This window comes from Euprymna scolopes, chromosome 42 (genome assembly GCF_053919585.1).
Source record: "Euprymna scolopes isolate OS-2025 chromosome 42, ASM5391958v1, whole genome shotgun sequence".
In the NCBI taxonomy this organism is placed as follows: domain Eukaryota; kingdom Metazoa; phylum Mollusca; class Cephalopoda; order Sepiida; family Sepiolidae; genus Euprymna; species Euprymna scolopes.
The window spans coordinates 64672997-64698965 of NC_136523.1; the positions used below are offsets into that span (position 1 = coordinate 64672997).

The following is a 25969-nucleotide window of genomic DNA, read 5'->3' on the forward strand; positions in this document are numbered from 1 at the left end:
TACTAACCGAATTTCTTTCAATGCAGTTTGCAATTTGGAGACGGAATTGTTTTTGTTGAGATAAGTGATTTCAATCATGCTTTTTATTTTAGATTTAAAATATTAACAACTCCATTTTATTTCAGTATTTAATTTGTGTATTTCTGTTTTATTAAATGCTAGCTTTTTTCTAGTCCAATACCGGCTTCCATCTTATCTCGAAATTACTTATAACGGCACCAACTTACTTTCGGAAGAACCCCCCCCCCCACCATCAGCCTTTTCTTTTATGTCGTAAGCTTCTTAAAACGTTACTAGCTTAAGTTCAGAATAAAATCACGACTTTCAACGGCTAATTTCAAAAAAAATAAATGTTTTGAACGCTACTAACCGAATTTCTTTCAATACAGTTTGCAATTTGGAGACGGAATTGTTTTTGTTGAGATAAGTGATTTCAATCATGCTTTTTATTTTAGATTTAAAATATTAACAACTCCATTTTATTTCAGTATTTAATTTGTGTATTTCTGTTTTATTAAATGCTAGCTTTTTTCTAGTCCAATACCGGCTTCCATCTTATCTCGAAATTACTTATAACGGCACCAACTTACTTTCGGAAGAACCCCCCCCCCCCCACCATCAGCCTTTTCTTTTATGTCGTAAGCTTCTTAAAACGTTACTAGCTTAAGTTCAGAATAAAATCACGACTTTCAACGGCTAATTTAAAAAAAAATAAATGTTTTGAACGCTACTAACCGAATTTCTTTCAATGCAGTTTGCAATTTGGAGACGGAATTGTTTTTGTTGAGATAAGTGATTTCAATCATGCTTTTTATTTTAGATTTAAAATATTAACAACTCCATTTTATTTCAGTATTTAATTTGTGTATTTCTGTTTTATTAAATGCTAACTTTTTTTTTTTTTTTTTCTTTCCTCGTACATATGTTTATTTATCTACCGAGTTGATAGCAAAAATTACGAATTATACTCATTTTTAGTGCGTGTGAGGGGAATCTATCACCATACTTTCCCTTAAACACGTCTGTTGGACTTTTATTAAGTACAATACTTAATAGTTTTTTGTTTAATGGAGAGTAGAAAACGCATTGTGGATGCGTTATCGGCAGCTCCTGTTACTCTCGCTTCTTCTTATTTGTCCCTCAGTCTTCATTTTTTAAATGAGTGATTTTTCGGACAAAGGGAGAAGAAAAAGCTGTTTTCTAGGTTGGCAGTATTTTTGCGAACAGTTTGCTGAGATGGCGGAAATTTTCTGTTTCTATGTCTATCCTTGTAGCCATGTCACTAGTAAGGGTGCTGGAGGTAAACGTTTTGTCTGGGCTGACGTTATCCGCCTGATAGTCAGGGACCCGAACCTTGGATTAACCACTAAGGAGGCTGTCCTATCAGCAGGTGCAAAGTACTGGGGCTGCTGTATTGCCATTTGGTGAATGGATTCTGGACCATGCAGTAGCTTCTGGTGGGGCCTCTCGATGCCATACTAGTGGGTAATTGTTACGGCTTTACCTTATCATTAGCTACAAATAAAAAAAAATTCTTCGTTTCTTTTTCTCTCTTAATTTCCCCTCTCTGTCCTGCTCTAAGTAAATCTGTCGACCTAGTCCACAAATTCCAAAATTTCATCATGACAAGTTTCAAGAAAAAATACACGATTAAACCCGGTTCTCCAACTTCCAACGTAGACCCCTACTACCATGTCTCCTTCTCCAACATCAGGGGTCTTCGTTCTAACCTTCCAGAGGTTGAAACCCAATTACAGGAGACTAAACCAGACCTTTTATTTTTAAGTGAAACTGGCATTGGACAGGCTATTTCCCTAGATGAGTTTGCAATTTCAGGATACTCTAACTTAACTTCTAAAACTGACCCCCAAGATCGTCATGGGCATGGAATATGTGCCTATATTAAAGATAGCTTTCCATGTGGGAGGGACATCTCCAGGGAAGATCCTAACTTACCCTATATGTGCTTCCGGGTTGCTTTAGCTCACACTACTGCATTTATATTTACTCTCTATCGCCCCCACAACAGCGGAGTTACTATCTTTCAAAGCATATCTGAGAAAATTGACCAAGTCCTTTCTACTTATCCTTCAGCTAACATTCACATATGTGGAGACTTCAATGTTCACAACGTCGAATGGTTGACCCACTCAAACAAGACCGATGATGAGGGGAGGTTCTGTCATGATTTCTCCATTGCCTATGACCTCACTCAGATTGTTCAGGAACCTACCCGTGTGCCCGATAATGACGGCCAGTATGCGAGCCTACTAGACCTTTTTCTCACAACTTGCCCTGAACTATGTTCAGTTTCTGTTCTGTCGCCTCTTGGATCTTCCGACCACTCTGTTGTATCAATCAAGATAAAAATGAAATATAATAAGTCCCCAGACGTACCTCTTCATCGTACAGTATATCGATACACTAAGGCTGACTGGGATAGCTTCCGTACATTTATATCTGATCTACCTCTGCATTCCATGTTTAAAAAGGATGTGTCCTCTATAGTATTAGACCTAACTGAATGGTTAATTGTAGGTATTGACCATTTCATACCCTCTAGAAAGTTTCAGCAAAAACCTAACAGCCAGCCATGGTTCTCTCCAGAATGTGCTGCTGCCATTGCGCACAGAAATCACTTTTTCCACTGCTTCAAACGTAATAGATGTATGGAAACTAAAGCCGGTTTCAGGACTGCCAGCAACCATTGTAAGAAAGTAATAAGGAACGCAAGAGTGTTGTATGCTGAATCTGTTAAGTCCAAAGTAGCTGAGCAGCGGCTTGGTTCCCACCAGTTTTGGCAAATAGCAAACAGAATCCTGAACAGAAGCGTGTGCTCCATCCCAACTATTATCAATGGACCTGAGGTAATCTCGTCAGCATCTGACAAAGCCAAACTCTTTGTCAAGAACTTTGCAGCTAATTCTACCCTTTGCGACCAAGACCGCCAACCCCCAATATTTCCTCCTGTATCAGAAAACACGCTATGTGATATACGTATATCTGTATGTGATGTTGCGAAGCTAATCAAAAACCTTGATTCGAGTAAAGCAACTGGCCCTGACGGTATTCCAATTATAGTACTCAAAAAACTTCAACCTGAATTAGCGCCCATACTTACAAAACTGTTTAAACGTTGTCTTAAGGAGAATAGTTTCCCATCTCCCTGGAAAATCTCATCAGTATGCCCTGTATTTAAGAATTCAGGTGATCGCTCATCCCCCTCTCAGTACAGGCCAATAAGTCTCCTGTGCGTCATGAGTAAGTTGCTAGAATCTGTGTTAAATACAGAAGTAATCAAACATCTCAACAAAAATGACCTTAGTGACACTCAATATGGTTTCCGTTCTGCTAGATCTACAGCAGATGTCCTTACAGTTATATCGCATAGGATTAGCAAATCTCTCGACGGTGGCAATCTTTCTAGGGCAATTGCTCTTGACATATCTAAAGCCTTTGATAGGGTATGGCATAAAGGTTTACTTCATAAGATCGCTAGCTATGGTATAGCTGGAAAAGTCTTCTCAATTATTAAATCATTTCTCTCTGATAGGTTCATAAGAGTAGTAGTTGAGGGGCAAAAATCAGAAGCTCACAGTATTAATGCCGGTGTCCCTCAGGGATCCATCCTGGGCCCAACTCTTTTCCTGATCTACATTAATGATCTTCCAAATCATATCCTTACATCATTTGTAGACATTTATGCTGACAACACTACCATTTATGGTACCACATCTAAGACAGTAAACGACCAAGTTCTCTCCAATTCTCTCTCCTCTGATCTTGAGCACGTAGTACAATGGGGAAAGGAGTGGCTGGTTACTTTTAATGCATCTAAAACCAAGCTTCTCTCTTTACATCATCAACATTCTAATTCACATTTGTCATCAATTGAAATGAATGGCTCTCGTCTTCAGGAGGCCTCAAGTTTTGACAAGCTTCTGGGCTTGACCATTACTCCTGATCTTAAATGGAACACGTATATCAAATCTGTTGCCAAGGCCGCTGGAAAAATGGTGGGATCTTTCTATCGATCCAGTAGATATCTCACTGCTGATGCTATTCTCTATCTATATAAGAGCCAGGTACGTCCAAGGATGGAATACTGTTGCCACATCTGGGCAGGAGCTGCTAGAAAGGACTTGTCCTGCCTTGATAGAGTTCAAAATAGACTTCGTAGCCTCGTAGGAGATGTCCTTTTCTCCTCCTTGCAACCTCTATCTCACAGAAGAGATGTTGCGAGTTTGTCTCTGATGTATCGTTATTTTCATGGAAAGTGTTCAACTGAGCTTCAATCTATGGTCCCCCCTCGCCAAACTTTCACAAGAAACACTCGTCTAGCTGTAAACACTATCAATAATTTCCCCCACTCTTTATCTGTGCCTAAACCTAAACGTAGATTCCATGAACAAAGCTTCTTTCTTAGAACTGCACGCCTGTGGAATTGTCTTCCGTTTTCCTGCTTTCCGGCTGACTACAATATGGTTGTGTTCAAGTCTAAAGTAAATAAGTTCTTGATGAGCCGTTCCATATAAGTTATCAACTTTACCAAATTTTCATTACTAATGGTTACTATATTGACCAATTTCTACTGTACACTCTTTAACCCTTATCCTTGAGTGGCCTCTGGGCCTTGATAATGTGGTGACGCCTTTGTAAAAAAAAAAAAAAAAAAAAATTATTAATCTCCATTATTGAAATATTTTTAGTTAAATACCAGACTTTTGTTCTGATCCTTTGGTTTGGGAAAGTTAGCACTATATTTCAGAAAATAACAATGCAAAACGTGCTCCTTTTTAAAAAATGTTTTTTTTACAATCATTTGGAATAAACACAAAAGTTATCAACTTTCCTGCCTTTCGTCAGTCTGTCCAGTATTTAAAAATACTGGCAATTGGTCTTCTGTATCTCTGTACAGACCACTCACTTTCTTGTGTGTCATGACTAAGTGGTGTGGCTCTGTAATAAATCGAGACGTTGTCAACTACCTCAGCAAAAGCAATCTACTCAGTGAAAGCAACATGCATCTTGTCCTGCAGAGTCAACAACTGATGTGCACACAGCATCAGTGAATCTATTGATGGAAGTTTTGTTTCTAGAACAATAACTCTTACTTTATCAAAGACCCATGACAAGGTTTGGCACAAAAGTTTATTTCACAAGCTTCCTAGTTATGGAATATCTAAAAATGTCTTAACCATCAAATTCTTTCATCTCTGATAGGTTTATAAAAATTGTTGTTGATGGGCAAAAGTCTGAAGCCATCAATGTCAGTGTGTCGTCAGAATCACATTCTAAAATCATTCATCGGTATTTATGTAGATGACACAACCATCTATGGCAACACTTTAAAGAGCATTAGTGATCAAGATATTTCCGATTCTCTATCTTCCGATCTGGAGCACATGCTGCAATGGGGAAAAGATGGTTAGTTGCTTTTAATGCATCCAAAATCTAAACTTCTCTTCATTCGTTATTAGTGCTGGGATCCTCATTTTGCCCCAGTTGTAGTGAATGGCCTTTTCCTTGAATAAGTCTCCTGTTTTGATAATAGTTGAAATATGTTTCTCTTTTCTACATAAGAGACGTTGCTAGTCTTTCGATGCTTTATTATTATTTTCATGTTAAGTGCTCGATTGAGTTTTCTTCTATGATTTATCGACTGTAAAAAGATTCAAAACACAAACTCGTTTATCTATAACCACTGCTAATAATTTCCTTTTCTCTCTTTGTGTACTCAAAACTAAAACTGCTGGCAATGACCATTTGTCTTCACTGAAATTTTGGTGGCAATAAGCCTCCCCGCTCCCCTTTTACACTCTGTTAGTGGAGATTTGGATTGTACTTTCTCTCCTCAGTCATTTGATCTTCTTTGACCCTTCAACTTTGGTTTTCCTTAAGATTTTAACTGTTTTCAACATTATCGTCTGCTGCATAGTTTCGGTCTTCCCATTTATTCTGATTTCTCCTAATATTTTTTTACAAGTTTCTTGGGACTGCTTCGTGTACTTATTATTATTATTATTAATTATTATCATTATTAATTATTATTATCATTATTATTATTAATAATTATTATTCATATCATCATCATTATAATTATTATTCATATTATTATTATTATTATTATTATTATTATTATTATTATTATTATTATAATAACCATAAACGATTCAGGACAGACGGTCCCGTGCCAATTCCAATCAATTCCATTTCACCAATTTGTTGTTGAACGTGCACTTAATATCGAGCAACAGTTGTCCACATCTATTGATCGTCCATCTTTCTAGCAAGGTGACTGACCCATCTTTCTTAATTTATTGGTAAAAACGACCGCATCAGTTTTGATCATAACCTGCAGCTTTTACCTGCTGAGCCAGTAGGTCCATTGGCTACAAGGGTTGCAGCACTTTATCACATGCTGGGCAAGGAAAAGTTTCTGCCTAGTTTGGTCATCAAATCTGTTCTAATAAAAAAATTATGGAACGAAATTTTTATTTCAAACTTAATTTTACATGTTCTAATATTTATTTAATGTTTTAATATTCTTTCAATATGTTTTAATATTTGTTTACATTTTATTTTTCAGGAAGCATTTGCCAATCCGTTGGTTGAATTTAAACATTCCAATTTGATTAACATTGGTGAGCATATTTTTTTGCTTTTCTTTGAAAAGAAGAAAGTTCAACTTCAATCCAATATTTAAAAAGTTCTTAAACGTCACTAATATCTTATAATTTCCAATACACTTCCCATCCAACCATTCTGCACCAGAAATATTCGACTAAAAGATAAGTTCAAAACTGTTTTTCCTGATCAAAACACATTTTCATATGACAACTCTTATGGAAATGAATTCTTACGTCATATTCGGTTTAACATCTGTTTTATTGCTGGAACACATTGGACTTTATTATTTTTATTTTTACTCCTTTTCACCTCAAACAAGATGTATTGACAATTGAACATAACGGGCTTATGTCTATAGGAGAGTTCTGCATGTTAATATAGTCAGAGAAACAAGAAAGAGGGAGGGAATTCCAATGCCTAGCAGTCCATAGAAAGAAACTAATAGAGTAAAAGGCTTTCCGGCATCTAAGAACCTCAACATTGAAGGGGTGAGATTTTTCTGCTTGTTGGGTTAGTCAGGGGTATGTATATTAAGGGGACACAAGAGCTAGGAGTTCATCAGAACACATTCCATTAAAATACTTGTAAATCAGGCACAGAAATGCAACATTGCAGCAATGAGACAAAGGTTGGATTTTAGGCAATATTTTTGGGTTAAGTCTAATAGGAAGAGACTGGTCTAATAGTGCAGGACCTATTTTTGGGTCAGGTCTAATAGGAAGAGACTGGTCTAATAGTGCAGGACCTATTTTTTGGTCAGGTCTAATAGGAAGAGACTGGTCTAATAGTGCAGGACCTATTTTTGGGTCAGGTCTAATAGGAAGAGACTGGTCTAATAGTGCAGGACCTATTTTTGGGTCAGGTCTAATAGGAAGAGACTGGTGATAGATGCATCAGCCCAGATAATACTCCATGCATGAGTGAATAGTGGCTTTCTTAAAGATAAAGGATGCTCTCTAGTGTGAGTTATTTTCTAGCATGGTAGAGGGATCCCACCATTTTGCAGCATTTCGAAATGCATTGGACGGTTTTCAGAAATTGATTTTCAAATTAATTTATCTCTGACTAGGTTTTTATTTATTCCTCTTTCTTTGAAAGCCATTCTTATCACTTCTTCTCATATTTTCCGGTGTACTGAACCTGCTACCTCAACTGTTTTACATTTACAACCCAAGAACTCTTCTCTATTCTTTCAAAGTGGCCAAACCATGGAAATCTCCTGTTCTGTTCAGATTTAATCTCCCTCATATCATTTCTCTTAATGCAATGCATATCCTCAAACATCACTGACCACGTTTCACTTTCATAAATGATCATACTTCATACATATGCCTTTATAACCTTTTCCTTTGGTTGACACTAGTAATGCTTTGTTAGGTAGTAATCACAGAAACTCCCAGAAAAGACTAAAATAATTAAAAACATTGCTCTAATATAAGTCATTTTAAAAATAAACTGGAAGAAATAATGATGCACAGATACATTTCAACAGATATGGGGAAAGGCAATATCAAAAGGAAGAATGGCATTCTATCACTAAAAAATAATTTTTATTGACAACCAATGACAACGAAACATAAAGTGTAGAATATGAATACGAATGTTCAAGAAGATTCTAATAAAATTTACAAATTTTCTCAATGGATTAAAAAAAAATTTTTTAAATTAATTTTAAATTTTTAAAAGAAATTTGTTCATTTTTGGTTTTACTTGAATTTTGATTTTGTTTTAATTAGCGTTTTTTTTTTTTTTTTTTTTTTTTCAGCTTCTGTGGAGTCGGCATTTGATGATCCAGAAGGAGCTTTTGATTTTGTTATCAATTTGGCTGCAGAGACTAAATATGGACAAACAGATCCTGTATGTATATATAATATATATATATATTGTAATAAAGTCAAATTTCTGTTTGTTTATTCACAATTTAACTAATATATACAAAAGGTTACACTTTTTCACAAATTAATTTTCATACTGAAAATGGAATTTTATACACTCTTTATATATTCCAGCATGATTTCTATATATACTATTTACTCAAAGAAAATCTACATTAAAAAAACAACTTCATTTGCATATTAAAGAAAATCTATTTCTAATTATTAGCTCCATGTGTGACCCTGTCCTTTGCAGGTCAGCAAAGGTGTCTTAGTGTGGCAGGTCCCGTCAATCGATTTGATTGGTCTTAATTTCGCAACCGGGTGATATGTCACCGCTTTGTCGATCTGTCGCACTAGAAGAAAAGCAATTTCATGCACACGAAAGAAAAAACAACTCGGTGCTCAATTCTATTCGATTAGATTCAAGAAAAAATATAAAAATATATAGTTATGTACAATTGTCTACAGTTCAATGTTGATTTTGACAGACTCAGCTGAGTCAATAGGAAGATTTCTTTCAGTATTGCAGTGGGGAACACGTGGGAAGAGAGGGGGAACATGTGGGAAGAGAGGGGGAACATGTGACGATTCTAGATAAGTTGTCCTGTCTCAACTCTCAACAACTTCAGTTTCAACTGACGGGTTCAACTCCGCACCCCGTTCATATACTCAGGGGAGGTGTGAAACCAGGGTTGTTCCTTGGACCAATCGTATCCAATTACGTCATCCCAGAAGAGGTTCTCCTTCCCTAGAGTGCACCTGTGGATTTGCAGGCGCTTTTCTCACGACCGCCGGGGCCATGCCATAACCTCGATTGAGGTAATTGTACTCAAATGCTTGACATCTCTCCTCTAACTTGAGTCATCATTTGTTTGTATCAAAAACGAAATTATGTTTTCGTTACATATTTTCTCAAAGTGACATTGGGTTGTCGCTTTTCATAAAACAATGAAATTTACAAATCCAATTTCTCTTAGCAGGGTCTTTTGTTATCACCCGGGCACACCAATGATAATTAAAGAATAAAAAATCATATCTGCTCGGCATTTTTCAGTGCTTTGGGAGTCTCACCCCCCCCTCCGTGGGGAGCTTAACTGTTCCCTGGGACGGTCACGTCACACATGATATTGTTTGTTGTAACAATTGTTTTAATTGTTCTCTTTAGAAATATTATTTAAAGTTGATTTATTTGATTTATGTTTAACTAGCGGGGCTACCTGGCGTTGCCCAGGTGTTTGAAGGTGTGTGTGTGTGTGGAGTAAATCAAAACAAAATCGAAAATAAAGAATAAGCAAACGTAATAACCCTGTTAAAATATTATAAAAAAAAACGATTTTAAAACTTCTTTAAAAAAATCGGAAAAAAACAAAACAAAAAAAAAACGGCGAACGTAATAGGGGGAAAAAAAAAAAAACGGCAAACGTAATAGGAAAAAAAAAAAAACGGCGAACGTAATAGGAAAAAAAAAATGGCGAACGTAATAGGGAAACAAAAAAAAACAAAAAAAAAACGGCGAACGTAATAGGGGGAAAAAAAAACGGCGAACGTAATAGGAAAAAAACAAAAAAAAAATGGCGAACGTAATAGGGAAACCAAAAAAAAACGTAATAGGAAAAAAAACCCCTGAAAAAATGGCATAAATAACCCTGCTTCAATATTAAAACTTTAAAAATCGGAAATCTGCCATCTCGGCTTGAACGTGCAATCTTAAGATTACAAAGCTGCTCTCTTACTGACTAGCCTATGACAGTGTCAGCGAAATTTGGTCGTTTTTTTTTTTAATATTTAAACTAATTCAAAAAAGAACGTTTTTTTGTACATGCGTGTATGGCTAAACTGTCATGAAGGAACGATTTTTTGCTACTCTTCTCTGTAGAAAAGTGTCCAGTTAGGAGTGAAGGAATTAATGTTCTAGGACAATTTTTCGATATTTGTCGTCTGAAGGGTCGAGCTTCAAAAGTTTTTGCGAGACATACAAACACACACACACACACACACACATTTTGCCTTATATATATATATATATATATATATATATATATACTTTCGTAAATAATTGAATCCATTCAAAACATATCGCTAAAACAAACGACATCTAAGTAAATCACGATATATCCAGACAGTCGTGTGAGATGGGTGAGCGATAAGGGGTTTAGGCTCATTACCGTGAGGTCCCGATTTCAAATCTCGCTAGATTCAGCCACTCTGATGAGTCGTAGACGACGAAACATGTGTCAGTGGATAATTATATTTTAAAAATAATATATATACCGCTCCCCATGTGGGGGTACCAAATTGGTTAAAGGGAAAATTATTCCCAACTCGCATTTAGGTAAAAATGCACTTTCGTAAATAATTGAATCCATTCAAAACATATCGCTAAAACAAAACCAAACAACATCTATCTGTCTATCTATATATTTAATTATTAATAGCTGACAACACTTGTGTTTAAAACCGGAAGTAAGCTTATTTATTTGAGCTATGAGAGTTATTTCCCCTTTAAGCTATAATAATTGCGACGCATTTTATTTTCATAAACCAAGATGGATCTGTTTTATGCTTCCCTAAATCCAACATGAGGTCATTCTTTGTAACAAGTTCGGATATTTAGTGTATCTTAAATAGTATGTGGCTAAACCCTCTACTATCAATATGGATCGACCAGGTAATGCCGGGTATATACAGCTAGTAATATATATATATATATATATATATATACATACATACATGAACATTTATCTCCTCATGTGCCACATTTAGCTTTTCTTTCACTTTTGATAGAGCCTGTGTGGGTGAAATATTGAGGGTTTTTTTTTTAAAGTTTTCCACATTTCTGTTTGTTACTCAAACCATTGGATTTATTTTATCCTTTTATTATCAAATTGGATTTTATGTAACTGAAAATTGCGAAATTATTTTCTTTTCTTCTACAGTGATGATATTAAGCAGATTTGTTTCTCAGCATCATGAACAAAATAATAATAGATATCCATCTTGAGAAAAAGACATCAATAGCCCAAATCTAGATTTGCAGAAAAACAGGCGAGACAGACACACAGCTTATCACGTGTTGGTGAAATTCTCAAATCATTTTAGGTGGGAAATCTTTATTTCAAAACAGAATTTAACAGAAATTAAAAACATAATAGAAAAATTTGCCTCGGATTGAAGATCTCATATGAACCAAATAGCCCAATATCATATATTTAGTACAATTGACTTCTCCAAAGCATACTACCAGATCGAAATTTTTCCCGAAGATCAGCCCTACATGGCCTTTCCAGCTGGAAATCGTTTGTACCAATTCAAATGAATACCCTTGGGTGTCACTAATGGGGTTTCTGTTTTTCAACGGTTTATGAATTCTTTCATTTCTGACAACAAATTATCTGGAACTTTTTCATATATAGATGATATTAATATTTGCCGTAAAACTCAGGAGGAACATGATGTTAATTTGGAATGTTTTTTAAAGGCTGCCTCAATATATAACCTCAAAATAAACCGAGAAAAATCAAAGTTTTCACTTCATTCCATCAATTTGCTTAGGTATCAAATTTGTAACGGGACTATGCAACCAGATCCTGAGCGTTTGAAACCTCTTTTACAAATGCCTCCTCCTTCCAATTCAGATTCATTAAAAAGGTGTCTTGGAATGTTTTCGTACTATGCAAAATGGATACCTAAGTATTCATACAAAGTTCGTCCACTGCTTGAAAATAAACAATTTCCCATGCTTCCTATAGTTATCAATTCCTTTGAAAAACTTAAGACGTTGCTGAATCGTTTGTAAAAGTTATTGATGATGAATTACCATTTACTATTGAAACCGATGCCTCAGAAAAAGCTATCAGAGGCACTCTCTTACAGGCTGAGAAGCCTGTAGCGTTCTTTTCTCAATCGCTTAACCCATCTGAAATACTTCACATAGTTGAGAAAGAGGCCTATGCCATAGTTGAGTGCATCTGAAAATGGAGGGACCTCCTTGCTGGGAAGCACTTTACTATTGTAACAGACCAGCAAGCCGTATTTTTTATGTTTAAACGAGCTAACCAAGGAAAAATTCAAAATGATAAAATTATACGGTGGAAAATGGAACTTCTCCTGTTGTCATACGAGATAAAACACTGTCCTGGAAGTGAAAACATCGTTACCGATGCATTATCGAGAGTATGTGATGCTGCTGCCTCTTCCTTGGAAGAACTAAAGTTACTACACAATTCATTAATACATCCTGGAGTACAGCGCGTTTGGCATTTTGTAAGATCACGAAATATGCCATATTCAATTGATGAAGTCTGGCGTGTGACACCTGAATGTACGACTTGTGCCAAAATAAAACCTCAATTCTTCGATTCTACTAATAATACACTGATCCATTCTACTGCTCCCTTTCAGCGCCTCTCCATAGACTACAAAGGACCTGTCCCGGTATCTTCGATGGGATATCGTTACATATTTACTGTCATCGATGAATACAGTCGATTTCCTTTTGTTTTCCCTTGTCATGATTGTTCTTTGCAAACCACAATCGAGTGCCTGACAAATATTTTCTCCATATTCGGACTCCCCTCATTTATCCATTCCGATCGAGGAACTTCATTTATGTTGGAAGAATTAAAAAAATTTTTGACACAACTTGGAATTGGATCCAGCAACACTACTGCATACAACCCAAGAGGCAACAGTCAATGCTAGCACTACAACAGCATTATTTGGAACACTCTGTTATTAGCTCTGGAATCTAGATGATTACTCCTTAGCGCTTGGCAGGATGTTCTACAGGATGTTTTAAATGCTATTCGCTCCCTGCTGTGCACTACTACAAATGCAACTCCTCAAACTTTGAAAGATGCTCTTCTACTGGTACTGCTTTACCTGTTTGGCTCTGTGACACTGGGGAGGTATTATTAAAACGGTTTGATAACAGGAGCAAATATGACCCGATTATCAAGGTAGTGGAACTCCTCGAAGCTAACTCCACACATGCAAGAATACGACATAATGATGGCTGGGAAGATTCAGTAGAGCTGAGACATCTAGCTCACTTTCCACGCTCTGATAGACCTCAAAATCCGACTAAAAGTATTCAACCGGACATTGCAAATGCAGACCCGACCCAGTTGACCGAAACAAGTCCTGTTAGTACTACACCTAATACAGGAGAAGAATTTGACTATAATAGTCAGAACCCTGAGAACCAATCTTCCCAGAGGACCACTGGTCCTTCGAATAGTGAACTACCTCCACGCTGATCTAACAGAATTTGCAGGCTAGTCCAGCGACTGGATTTATAAAACAAAAAACTATTTACAATCTCTTTTACAAGTGGGGGAGATTGTAATATTTTCATCTAAATTATTTTGTTCTTACTGTTTAAAATATTTTCATTTAAATTGTTTTGTTCTTGGTATTTAAAAAAAAAATATGCACATTCAGTTTCTTGTCACGTGATTTTGCACACGTTCGTTTTTCTTTAACAGACGGAGTTCTTTCTCTCTTGCTTTAATAGCTGTGAATTTTGTTCAATGAAGCCTTGGAAAGAGTTTTTTTTATGTCTTCATTCATTTACAACACTACACTCCTTTAATTAATGAATTTGTGCATTAAAAGGTCTGATTTTCTTTTAAAAATACTTCATCTGAAGCCGTAAAAATAAATAAATAAAAATAGCATTTTTAAATATTTTTATGAATTTTATTTTTTAGGTTTATCAAGAAGGCATCACAAAACTGAGTCTGAACTGTGGTAGAGTTGCCGCCAAGAGAAATGTTAAGATGTTCATCGAAACCTCTGGAAGTCAAATGTATTCAGCAGAAAAAGTAAATTAACTTTTGATCTTTCTATCAAATGTTTGGTAAATTGTTTAATATGAAAATTTGAAATGTTTTTCTAATAATTTTTTTAATCCAAATTTTTACATTCTTTAAAAAAATGTTTTTATTTGCTGTATTTTGGTCTCTTTTAATTTAAAAAAAAACAAAACAATCATTTTGGTCTCCTGAATTAATAGAATTTAGTAAAAAATGAAAAGAAACTTGAAAGTTAAAATAATTCGAAGACGTTGTTTCTGTTGATTAAAAATCCCAGTTGAAATAAATTTGATGGATATATTATAGAATATTCGTCAAATTCAGAATGAAATTTTCTCTAAGCAATGAAAATAAAGCTAAAAACATATTTGCTGACTGAAAAATCTTACCTCCATTAAAAGATCACAAATGATAGGTGTCTCTGCCTTTTATAGGAATGACCTTGTTCCAAGTGCATTTCATTACTATGAATCCATTCTGTGATGCTAGCCAATTTTGCATAATTGTTCAAATTATGTAATATTGAGTGCCTGTTCAATTCTGCTAGTCACAGAAGTATGTCCTCTCCTTTTCTACCCAGACTTTGCTCTCTTCCTCCATGTAGGGGCCTCACTTTTTTATTCAACCTTTCCATAATAATATAGATTCCCTAGTGGACCATTTAAATTAGTCAGGAGATTTACCTGCACCTTTTTTTCTTACGTCAAATTATTTTGCTCCTTGTAACTGTCCGAGTAATGTTTGAATTCCAACAGGGCGGTATCAACGTCCTTCTACATATAGCACCTAGTATTACCATATGGTCACCCATCTGGTATTGATAAGGCTCAAAGTTGCTTAACTTCAGTGATCTAATGAGAACTGATGTGTCAATGTGATTATGCATATCAGCAGAATATATATTACTGAAAATGAATAATAAAATTCCTGTATTTTTAATGAACGTTTTTTCAAGAGAAAAGGGATTTTTGTTTGTTTTTATATTTTGTTCGAATTTATAAATGTAGGAAATTATTTTTTCAGGTTGAAGATGGAGAAGTAAGTAATTTACTGTCATATCTAAGCATGGCTATCAACTTACCAACCTTTTGTGTTTTTGTGCTCCATTTTTTTTCCATCTTGTTGAATATTGTTGTCATATTATTAGGAAGGAGAAATTTCAAACTAATCGTATTGACATTGTCTAATTAAAAAATGATGGCAATCTTTTTCGTCATGTCTTTTTTTTTAATAATTTATGAAATGCTTTTGTGTCAAGTAAAATATTAATTAACAATCATTTAAAGTACACAATTAAAGTGTGATTGATAGTGTGTGTATGTGTATATATATATACATACTTGCATGTCACATGCCGAACTAAAGTGCTATACCTCGATACAATAAAAAATACACACAAAGGTTATAACAGTAGATAGATTCTTTATAAATAATACCAAAATTAATAGTGAAAAAAAAACTTTTATAATTATTTTTTTTATAGGCAATTAAAACAACTGTCACAATGGAATTACTTATACTTTAGAAGACAATGGAATTTGTCTTGAATCTCTAACCTGACTTCCTATCAGAGCCGAACCTCATTTAAAACCTGCAATATCCTCATTTATAAAATGTAAAGCATAAGTATAAAATTCTCAAAATTCCTCAGGGAACATAAAAATAATTCCAAATCCCTACATTCCCTTGTGCTCCAAATATATAAAATATATATGTGCTCCTGTCCCTAAATGAGTTCAGATTGCCTTTAAAATTTTAAATACATATAATCAATTTTAGTGAATTTTAAACCATAACCCCCCCCCCCAAAAAAAAACAGCAATTTTCTCTTTTTGTCAGAAATATCACTTGTTTTCATCTCCAATATTATTCTCACAGTGTTTTCCAGAAATTCAGATTCAGGAGGCGAAACGGGAGGAGAGATTAACAATAAAAATAAAATATGGTGTTATAGTGAAAACAGATCTAATGGCATTGTGCATTCACTCATGAGCAATATTGGGTCTTCCTTCAAATTTGATATAAATTCTGCACTTTTATCATTTATCTTCCTATTTGAAAAAAATACTATTAAAAGAAATTTGTAATTTAATTTTTAATATCGCTTGATATTCTCTTATTAAATTTAAATGTTCCTTTCCAATTGATGTATTTCACCTTTATTTTCAGCATTGGTTTAAACATGATAACAACGTAAGAAACATTTTCAAAGTTTTAATATTTAATAAATGTAGAGTAACTGATGATAATTTTTTGAATTTGCTGATGAGAAAACTTTATAAATTTTCTAAAATGTTGAAACAAATAAATTTAAAAAAAGATTTATGGTTTTAAGATGGATTCTTTCGGTGTGTTTAGCAATTAAAATTTTATTTCAAACGTTAGCATAACAGAACGATGGACAGACAAAGCCTTTCATAGAAATATGAGGACTTTTTCTTTTTTTTCATGAAAATCGTTTCAAACGAGGCATGAAACCACTTACATGAAGTGGCTTCGTGCTTCGTCTGAAGCTTAAAAAAATGTTATTTCAAGATCATAAACCTAGCCAACGATGTTAGATGGATAGATCCCAACCCAGAAAACAGCAATTTTCTCTTTTTGTCAGAAATATCACTTGTTTTCATCCAATATCATTCTCACAATGTTTTCGTTAATCTCCAATCTTTTTCAATTCTATCTTGTCGAACTCTGCAACTGTACAGAATTTTGAACTGAATCCTCTATTTAATCTACAACGGTAGTTTTTTTGATCAATTTTCACCCCAAACAAAGCACAATGCCACTTTGAAGTAGGGGGCTACTATCGGGGAGATAATTTGCTGGGGCATTATGAAGGGAGATGAGTAGCAAGATGTTTGTTCACATTACACTTGAACTTCTGTACATCAGTAGAGTTGGGAAAGCAGAATCCCGGAAGGGAGTTCCAAAGACTTGCAGTTCTGGGGAAGAAACTATTGGAGTAAAAGGCTTTCCTACACCTAGGGATCTCTACTGTAAATTGTAGATTGTTCTCGTAATGTCAGCATATCAAGTAGAAGTCTGAATTATATTCTTGCTACTGCTTGTACTGAGGATTCTCTGAGATGAAATTCTGCAAAATAAAATGTTAGTTTTTCATTATAATGAAACATTTCAAATAGTCGTCTACAATGGATCATCTGCAATAGTACGAACAAGCTGTATAAGGTTTACAATTGTTATAAATGGTACAATTAGCTCAAAGTAAGAGAGCCATAGAAATGAGGAACTTATGCTTTGCTTCCTTGTGGATGCTTTGGGCCAAGGCAATGGGAGATAACTCTCTCAACTCTTTTGTGGCAATTCTGATGCTGCCTTACCATTTTCATCCCGATGCTTGCGAATCCTTTTGTAATTAATCAACAAGAGAAAACTGATTTCAGACGGTTCCCTCTTCAGTTGACTGTGGGGAGCAATATCATCAAGTTTTAACAGACTACTATAAAGGTGCGTTTTAGTTGACTATAACATGATCATTTTCAAGTCTGATGTAAACAAGTTCTTGTTGTACCGTCCTTTTCAATAATCAATTTTTACCCAATTTTCAACATCCCCAATCATCATGGTGTTCTTTCACTTGACAATCATTAACCTTTATCCTCGAGTAACCTTCGTGCCTTGATAAGCAGTGACTCTCTAGTAACAAAAAGAAAAATTGGTAATATATATATATATATACACCCACATAATTTGTGTGTGCATTATATGTATGTGTGTATAACTATCTTCATAAAATTAGGTCTGTCTATATAATTAAACATTTATATGTACAGAATTCAATTTTAAACTAATTTAATTTAAATTTATACTAAGGGGGTAATCAGAGGGGAGAAGCCTTTTATGAAAATTAAAGTACCTCCAATTTTCTGTGAAATTTTAACAATAATTATTAGACATCAATTTAAATTTTTTTTTTAATTGCATTTTCACTCCAAAAAGGCAAGTGCCACTTTGATGCAGGGGGCTGGAACATAAATTGCATATGTAGGGAGTTGAGCAGCAAGATGTCTGTTTACATTACACTTGAACCTCTGTATGTCAGTACAGTTGGAAGTAGGAACCCAAAAGAAAATTCCAAAGTCTGCAGTTCTGGAGAAGAAACTATTAGAGTAGAAGGCTTTCTGGCATCTGAGAATCTCTACCGTGTAGGGGTGGGAATTTAGTGCTTGTCGGGTTCATCGGGGGTATTTACGTTGAGGAGGTACTAGGGCTTGTAGTTCATTGGAGCATTTACCATTAAAATACTTGTAAAACAGGCAGCGGGATGCAACATTTCATTGATGGGACAGAGGCTGTAGCCTAGCTGACAGTTCAGGACCTATTAGGTTGGCGACTCTCTTTTGAACCCTGTCCAGGGGTGAGAGACTAGTAGATGACGAACCAGCCCAAATGTGACAACAATTCTCCATACATGGGCGAATGGTGGCCTTGTAGAGGTACAGGATACTTTCAGGCGTAAGTTACTTTCTAGCATGGAAGAGAGAGTTCACCTTCCTCGCAGCAGCCATGGCAATGACCTTGATGTATCCATCCCAACTCATGTTCCCTGTGAACGTTAAGCCGAAGAGTTTGAATGAAGTGCTTTCAAGTAATTTAACTTTAGCCATAGCTATTGGTGGTTGATAAGGTTTCTTGTAATTATTAAAGGAAACTAGTTTAGTCTTGGCAGCGTTGAACGTTACCATCCATTTTTGTCCCGATTCCACTACAGACTAGAGGTCTTCCTCTAAGGTTTTTGCCATTGCCTTGGATATGTTCATTTGCCCCCCCCCCGTACCTGTTATAGAGCGTAGTGTTGTCAGTAAATATACCTATCTCGGAGACAATTTTATCAGGGAGGTCATTTATAAATATCAAGAATAATAAAGGTCCAAAGATCGACCCCTGCGGTACTCCCACATTTATATCATATTGTTGCGATATGCAAGCATTGAGGACAACCTGGATTTTTCTCTTATTTAAGAAGGATTTAATTACGTTAAGTATTCATCCAGTAATACTACATGATCTAATTTTCATAAGAAGACCATCATACCATATCCTGTCAAAAGCCTCAGATATATCTAGGGCTACTGCCCTCCCCTCCTCTGCCTTATCCAGTGCATAGTATATACGTCCAGAGATTATAGTTAGGATATCTCTATATTGTTGGTCAGACAAGTCTAGTAGCTGTAAGGTGATGGACTAGAGCTTAATTATGGACTTAAATATTTTGTCGAAAAGAGGGAGGAGGCTAATGGGATAATCATTTAATGGGTCGGTTCTTTCGTCAGAATTCTTGTAAATTGGTACCACAGAAGCAGGGAAGCAAGATTCGTTAAGGCATTGGTTGAAAAGTTTGGAGAAAACTGGAGCAACCTCAGTGGAGCATTTTTTTAATAGTACAGCCGGAATGAGATCAAGCCCACATGCTTTTGAGGTGTCTAAGTTTTTTTATGATATTATGTACTTGAGAGGAGGTGATTTTCAGATCCTCTAGTGTAATTTCTGTCCACACAGGAAATCAGCTAAGATATCCGGGAAGTTTGGTTTAATAAATATTCCTCAAATTTCAGTTTTTGTAAACTAAATCGGCAATAATGATGCTGCAAAATAAAGACTGAAAATTTTAATCCTGATACTAAAATCAACTAAAAACAAAAAGTTAAACAATTAACAATTTCACTTTTCTAAAATCCTCAAGTCTGAATATTTCAAACGATGTAAACAGAAGGATTGTGTTGGCCTACTCTGCCTTTAACAAACTATTTGTCTTATGCTTTGAAACTCCCTCTACAATGTAGTTGGTGGTTCCCATAGCTACATTTGCTTCTGAAACTTGGAGATTAAAAGCAGAGGATGATCGCAGGCTTTCTGTATTTGAAAATGACTGAGAAGCATGATGTGCAAAATGAATCTGAATCGTAAGAAAACCCAAAGAAACTATTTGGTTTCAAAATATCATCAAGCTTAAAAGAAGAATGAACTGGTTTGAAAGCAATGTATACATTTAAGAAATAGTTTTTGGTGAATGACTTTGTAGTAGGCCTTCAAATCCACAGTGATGTAAAACTTTATTAATCATAGAATCATATTATAAGAGCAAAACATTAACCAAAACAAAATAATTGATGTATTTAGAAAGTGTAAAAATCATCTGGGGATTATGCAATAAAGTAATATTGCAGCTATCTTCAAAATCATCTTCATACTTTATAAAACTATGCTACATTAAAACATTAGAATATTCACTCAATAATATAGATATATACGGTTGGGTATTTCAGTAATAATACCTCGTCCCTTTTCATTAACTTATATGTGTAATTAGTGCTTTTCTCACTAACTACTTATATAATTATTTCATAATCTTCATTGTATACTTAACTAAAAAAATACATCTTACTTACATGCAACAGATATTATTTTACCTAATCTTATGCGTTTGTGCTTCCATACATTAAGTTTTTACTATTCAAACTATTGAACTAATTTTCCTTATTACGTTTCCTTTTTCGTATTCTTTAATTTACTGATTGTTTTACTGCTTTAAGGGACTATAAAAAATAATTAATATTTTACTTAATTCAAATTTAATTAAATCTCAATCAACATTACTTTCTACTTAAACACCATGTAATGATGTTTTGTGTATTAATTACTTTTCTATCCCCCCCCCTGTTTTAACACTTTCTTCGCTCTAAAACCAAAACGGAATAATATTTCAGTTTTCTTTCCTTCATCAGCCCATTCTTTAATTTCTTTCTTTTTTTTTACCCCCCCCCCTCCTCTTCCTTAACTATTTCTTGGGAATGGGGATAATTTCTTATTTTAAATCCATTAACTTGGTGCGGTTACTACAATAATTTGTGTACTTAATTATTGTAGAATATTATTATTATTATTATTATTATTATTATTATTATTATTATTATTATTTATTATTATTACTATTATTAGTATTAGGTAAATATATAATTAATAAGATGCTCTTAATTATATATTTTAAATTCATAATAATTTTGGGATGTACGGTTTTCACGGCCACTGCCAAAACACAACAAGTTTGTTTCTATGACTCTCATTTCTGTTGCCATGGTGTCAATATAGAATGTAATTAATTCACAAAGAATACAACATAAATGTGAAGACATGAGTTCGATCCACACAAAATACAGCTGAATTCTTTTGCACTACTGTTTACCTCATTTTAATTCCGTCATAATCAGTTCTATCTCTTTTAATTATTGCTTAATATGTCATCTTTATCTTTGGTCTACTTAAGAAAATAATAGCAAACATACATATAGTGTAAAGCCATGGAAGAGCAGTTATTTTATAAAGAAAACTTTGAACTAATACTAGCCTCGAGACAAGAGTTCAATTGGAGATATACAAAGTTTCTACCTATTTTCATAATTAATAAATGTTCTTTGAAATACAAACAAATCTAACATTTAAAGTTATCATTAGATTTTCAAAGTTAGACCCAAATAGCATTTAAGCTGATAAATCGAACTTTACTTTTGATAAGACAATTTTCATTTGTTATTGTTGTTTCATATTATTAGCAACATACTTGGCTAAAATTTATTTAAAGAATTATTTAGTCTGGCTCATATGTCTGTTAATAGGAAACATTTTTAACTAACCATCAAAAAATAAGAATTAGCAAGGGAGAATTCATTTTAAATGGAAGAGAATATAAATAGGTGTTATCTAGTTGGAGTTTAATATTGTACAAACAAATAAAAACGAAAAACTAAAATGATTTCACTGCATTCCGGACATCATCAGCTATGAATAGCTAGTAAATTATGACAAAGATTCACATTTAGCCGACAGGATACTTTATTTTCATGTTTTATATATGAACGCAACAGTCATTTTTGCAGATTAAAATTCAAATTATCATGAGTTACTCTTTTTAAAACTAAAACGAGAATTCCAATTCTTTTACTCATTAACCACTTAATTCTTTTTCCACTCCATCAAAATTCTTCAAATATTAACATTATCAAATATTAACATTATCAAATATTAACTTTATCGACTTTGAATAAGTTTAGATTACTCGATTTTCTAACACTGAGGTATTTAGCCAGCTACTTATTTTCTGCACTTTAGAAAAGCATTTTATAATTGAAGGTTAATAATCATTTCTCTATCTCGTTTGTTTTGCTGTTATAGAAATCAATATGTTAGCTGTTAGAAAATTCAAATTAGTTTCAATAAAAGTAAGCAATGGTAGATCTTTCATATAAAGTTATCTTGGTGGATTTTCAAAGTCAGGCCTAAATAGCAAAATATTTGAAGGACACTATTGAATTTTTCCTCCGATTTCATCTGAAGTTGCTGAGCATGTCCTATGGAAATAATGAAGTAGAGAAAGACTACTAACGTTTTTTGTGTGAGAAAGGGACTGTATAGAACAGAAGATTGTGAAGTCGATTTTGTACTTTGTCAAAGAAAGAATGATTTGCCCCCCCCCCCCGCGATGTAACAATTGTACTCCATCTTTGGACGTATCTGATTTTTATATAGGTAGAGGATTGCATCAGAAGTACTTTCTGAAAGCATAGAAATTTTTTTCCATCAACCTTAGAAAATATTAGTTTTAATCTTCCATTATAGATCTGGAGTAAAAACCATTGTAGGCAGCTTATCAAAACAAACTAATCCCACAATTCAACTGTTTATTTTAACTGGAACAAACGTGCATAAAAAGAATGAAAACAAAAGTTCACAAAGTTGAAAGACTTAATATTATCCAGACATTTCAACGAATTATGCATCTAACCCGAACTACACCAATAACAACAACCAATCTGTTATGTCTGCCAGATCACAAACACAATAAAACATGGCGGTTGTTTTATTTGGACTACTTTTCTCATCTTGATTATTATTCTCAATTTTGATTGATTTTCTGAAATTTGTACAGAATTTCAAATGAAACCAGTTTCTAAAATTTGTACAGAATTTCAAATGGAACCGTTTTCTGAAATGTGTACAGAATTTCAAATGGAACCGTTTTCTGAAATTTGTACAGAATTTCAAATAGAACCATTTGTTTAATCCACAGAGGTAACTTGTTCTTATGCGGTAAAAGTCGCAAGTAATTTATGATTGTATTCTTACTATCACCTGCATTGAGGATTGAACCTCCAATCCCCAAACTCCTATCACTTAAAACTGATTATCACTTACCACTTTCATCAGCTGTTACACTAAATGAAAAGATTCCATTCGAAATTCTGTACAGATTCTCAAGTTTGACAAGATACACTTGAAATAGGTTGGAAGTTACATCGACCGAAACGTTGTGAGAATAACAATAAAATCTGTTCTTACTGAATACATTGATTTTTAACTTTTACAAAACATTTTACAGCACAAGAAATATAAAAAAAAATGTTTGAAAAACTAAAGTGGACATTCCTTGACCTTTTGGAATACACTCTGAGATTATTTTGAGTAGGATAGCTCTCTAGAGTAAAATGTTAAAGTTGGAGTTGTCGAACTTGGTGACCTTCTTCTATATATTTAGTTATGTCTCTTTTCTCAAGTGAATATTAATATGGCGTCTGACCAACAGTAACACGTGTTTATTCTACCTTGTAGAATATACTAAGTGAACTAACATTGGTAGCAGAGCGTAGTTCTTTCCTGGGTTCTTGTACAGTTTAATCAAGACGTTAAAATTGAAAATATCGAAAAAAGGTTATATTGTACGTATCCGTTTTGGACTGAAGATCTCCGAAAAAAAATTTCATTTAATTTGATCGAGTATTTTTTTTTTTTTTTTTTTTTTACAGCGGAAAAACATGTTCTTATGATAGCGTGTTAAAGTCGGCCATTATGGAATTAGTTGAATACGCCATGGGGAGATAACCCAATGTAAAGTGCCGACACTCCCTCCCCATCTTTAATACTAGCTTTTCTTCCTAAAAATCGAACCTTTTGCTCGGTATCATAAATTGTTTATGTAAAAATGATGACGACACGACCATCTATGGCAACACATCAAAGGCCGTAAATGACAAAGTTCTCTCTGATTCTCTCTCCTCTGATCTCGAGCGCATGGTACAGTGGGGGAAGAGGTGGCTGATTACTTTTAATGCATCTAAAACCAAGCTCCTATCTTTACATCATCAACTCTTTGATCCCCATCTGGCATCAATTGAAATGGATGGCTCTCGTCTAGGGGAAGCTCCATGTTTTGATAAGCTTCTGGGCTTAACCTTTACTCCTGACCTGAAATGGAGCACGTACATTAAGTCAGTTGCCAAGGTCGCTGGAAAAATTGTAGGATCCTTCTACCACTCCAGAAGATATCTCACTACTGATGCAATTCTCTATCTATATAAAAGCCAAGTACGTTCAAGGATGGAGTACTGTTGCCACATCTGGGCAGGAGCTGCTAAAAATAGCCTATCTTGCCTTGATAGAGTACAAAATAGGCTTCTTAGCTTAGTGGGGGATGCCCGTTTCTCTTCCCTGCAACCTCTCTCCCACAGGAGAGACGTTGCGAGCCTGTCTTTGTTTTACCGTTACTTTCATAGCGAGTGCTCGTCTGAGCTCCAATCTCTGGTCCTCCTCGCCAATCTTTCACGATAAAAACCTGTCTGGCTGAAACCACTGTCAAAAATTTTCCCCACTCTTTATCTTTGCCAAAACTAAAACATAGATTCTATGAACAAAGCTTCTTTCTTAGAAGTGCACGCCTGTGGAACTCTGTTCCGTTTGCCTGTTTCCCACCTGACTACAACCTGGATGTCTTCAAGTCCAATATAAACAAATTCCTAATGACCCCCCCCCTCCCCTTAAGTAAGACACTTTATCAAATCTCCAATACTAACGTACTGTACACGCAAATAATCCTTATCCCTGAGTGGCTTCCGGGCCTTGATAAGTGATGAATACCTTGTAAAAAAAAATATAATTAAACAAAACAAACTAATTGATGAAATTAAGTGAAATTTTTTTTCGGAGAACTTCGTTTCATAACGGATACGTGCAATATAACCTTTTTTTTTTTTTTTTTTCGATATTTTCATTTTTTTTTTTTTTTCGATATTTTCATTTTTTTTATGTCTTGATTAAACCGTACAAGTACCCTTTTGTGTGACAGATATTATATCTGTCAACTTACGTTGAAACACAATTGAAAGAAAGATGACGTCATTTACGAAACAGCCACCTATTTTGCAGAATGAAGAAATGTATATTAAATAGAAACAAAACATAAGTATATGGTCTATCTTCACGGGTTTACCTAAGGAAAAACAGGGCCCAACAGTATTTTTGCCATTGCCACAAAACGAGAATGCACTTGACACTTAGACATCACGGATATTGGCCGAACTGATGGATTAAAAATAATTACGGACAAGTTGGACGAGATGTATTTAAGGGACGAAAACACAATGACATGCATGTCATTCAAGGAATTTTACTCTTACAAAAGAACTGATGGAATAAACATAAACGACTTTTTAGTGCGTTATGAATTCTTGTACCAGAAATTACATGAACACGAAATTTCTCTGCCAGAAGGAATCCAAGCAGTTTTTGTTTTAAATGCAGCGAATGTATCAGAAGACAATAAAAAAAAATTAGCGATGACAATATATGGAAGTTCAA

At 34.5% G+C, this 25969-nt stretch overlaps 1 protein-coding gene across 8 annotated transcripts in view; it reads left to right on the forward strand.

Moving 5' to 3' along the window:
* Window positions 1-25969, forward strand: part of LOC145267118 (uncharacterized) — a 250945-nt gene that overhangs the window by 159529 nt on the left and 65447 nt on the right. For 3 of the 8 annotated variants that reach the window (XM_080123148.1, XM_080123143.1, XM_080123145.1), the window contains exons 4-8: window positions 6590-6644; window positions 8396-8487; window positions 14219-14332; window positions 15347-15361; window positions 16493-16516. In XM_080123148.1, coding sequence (XP_079979274.1) covers window positions 6590-6644; window positions 8396-8487; window positions 14219-14332; window positions 15347-15361; window positions 16493-16516 — 300 coding nt within the window. The remainder of the gene's footprint in view (window positions 1-6589; window positions 6645-8395; window positions 8488-14218; window positions 14333-15346; window positions 15362-16492; window positions 16517-25969) is intronic. The other 5 variants (XM_080123149.1, XM_080123144.1, XM_080123150.1 and 2 more) reach the window with 3 other exon arrangements.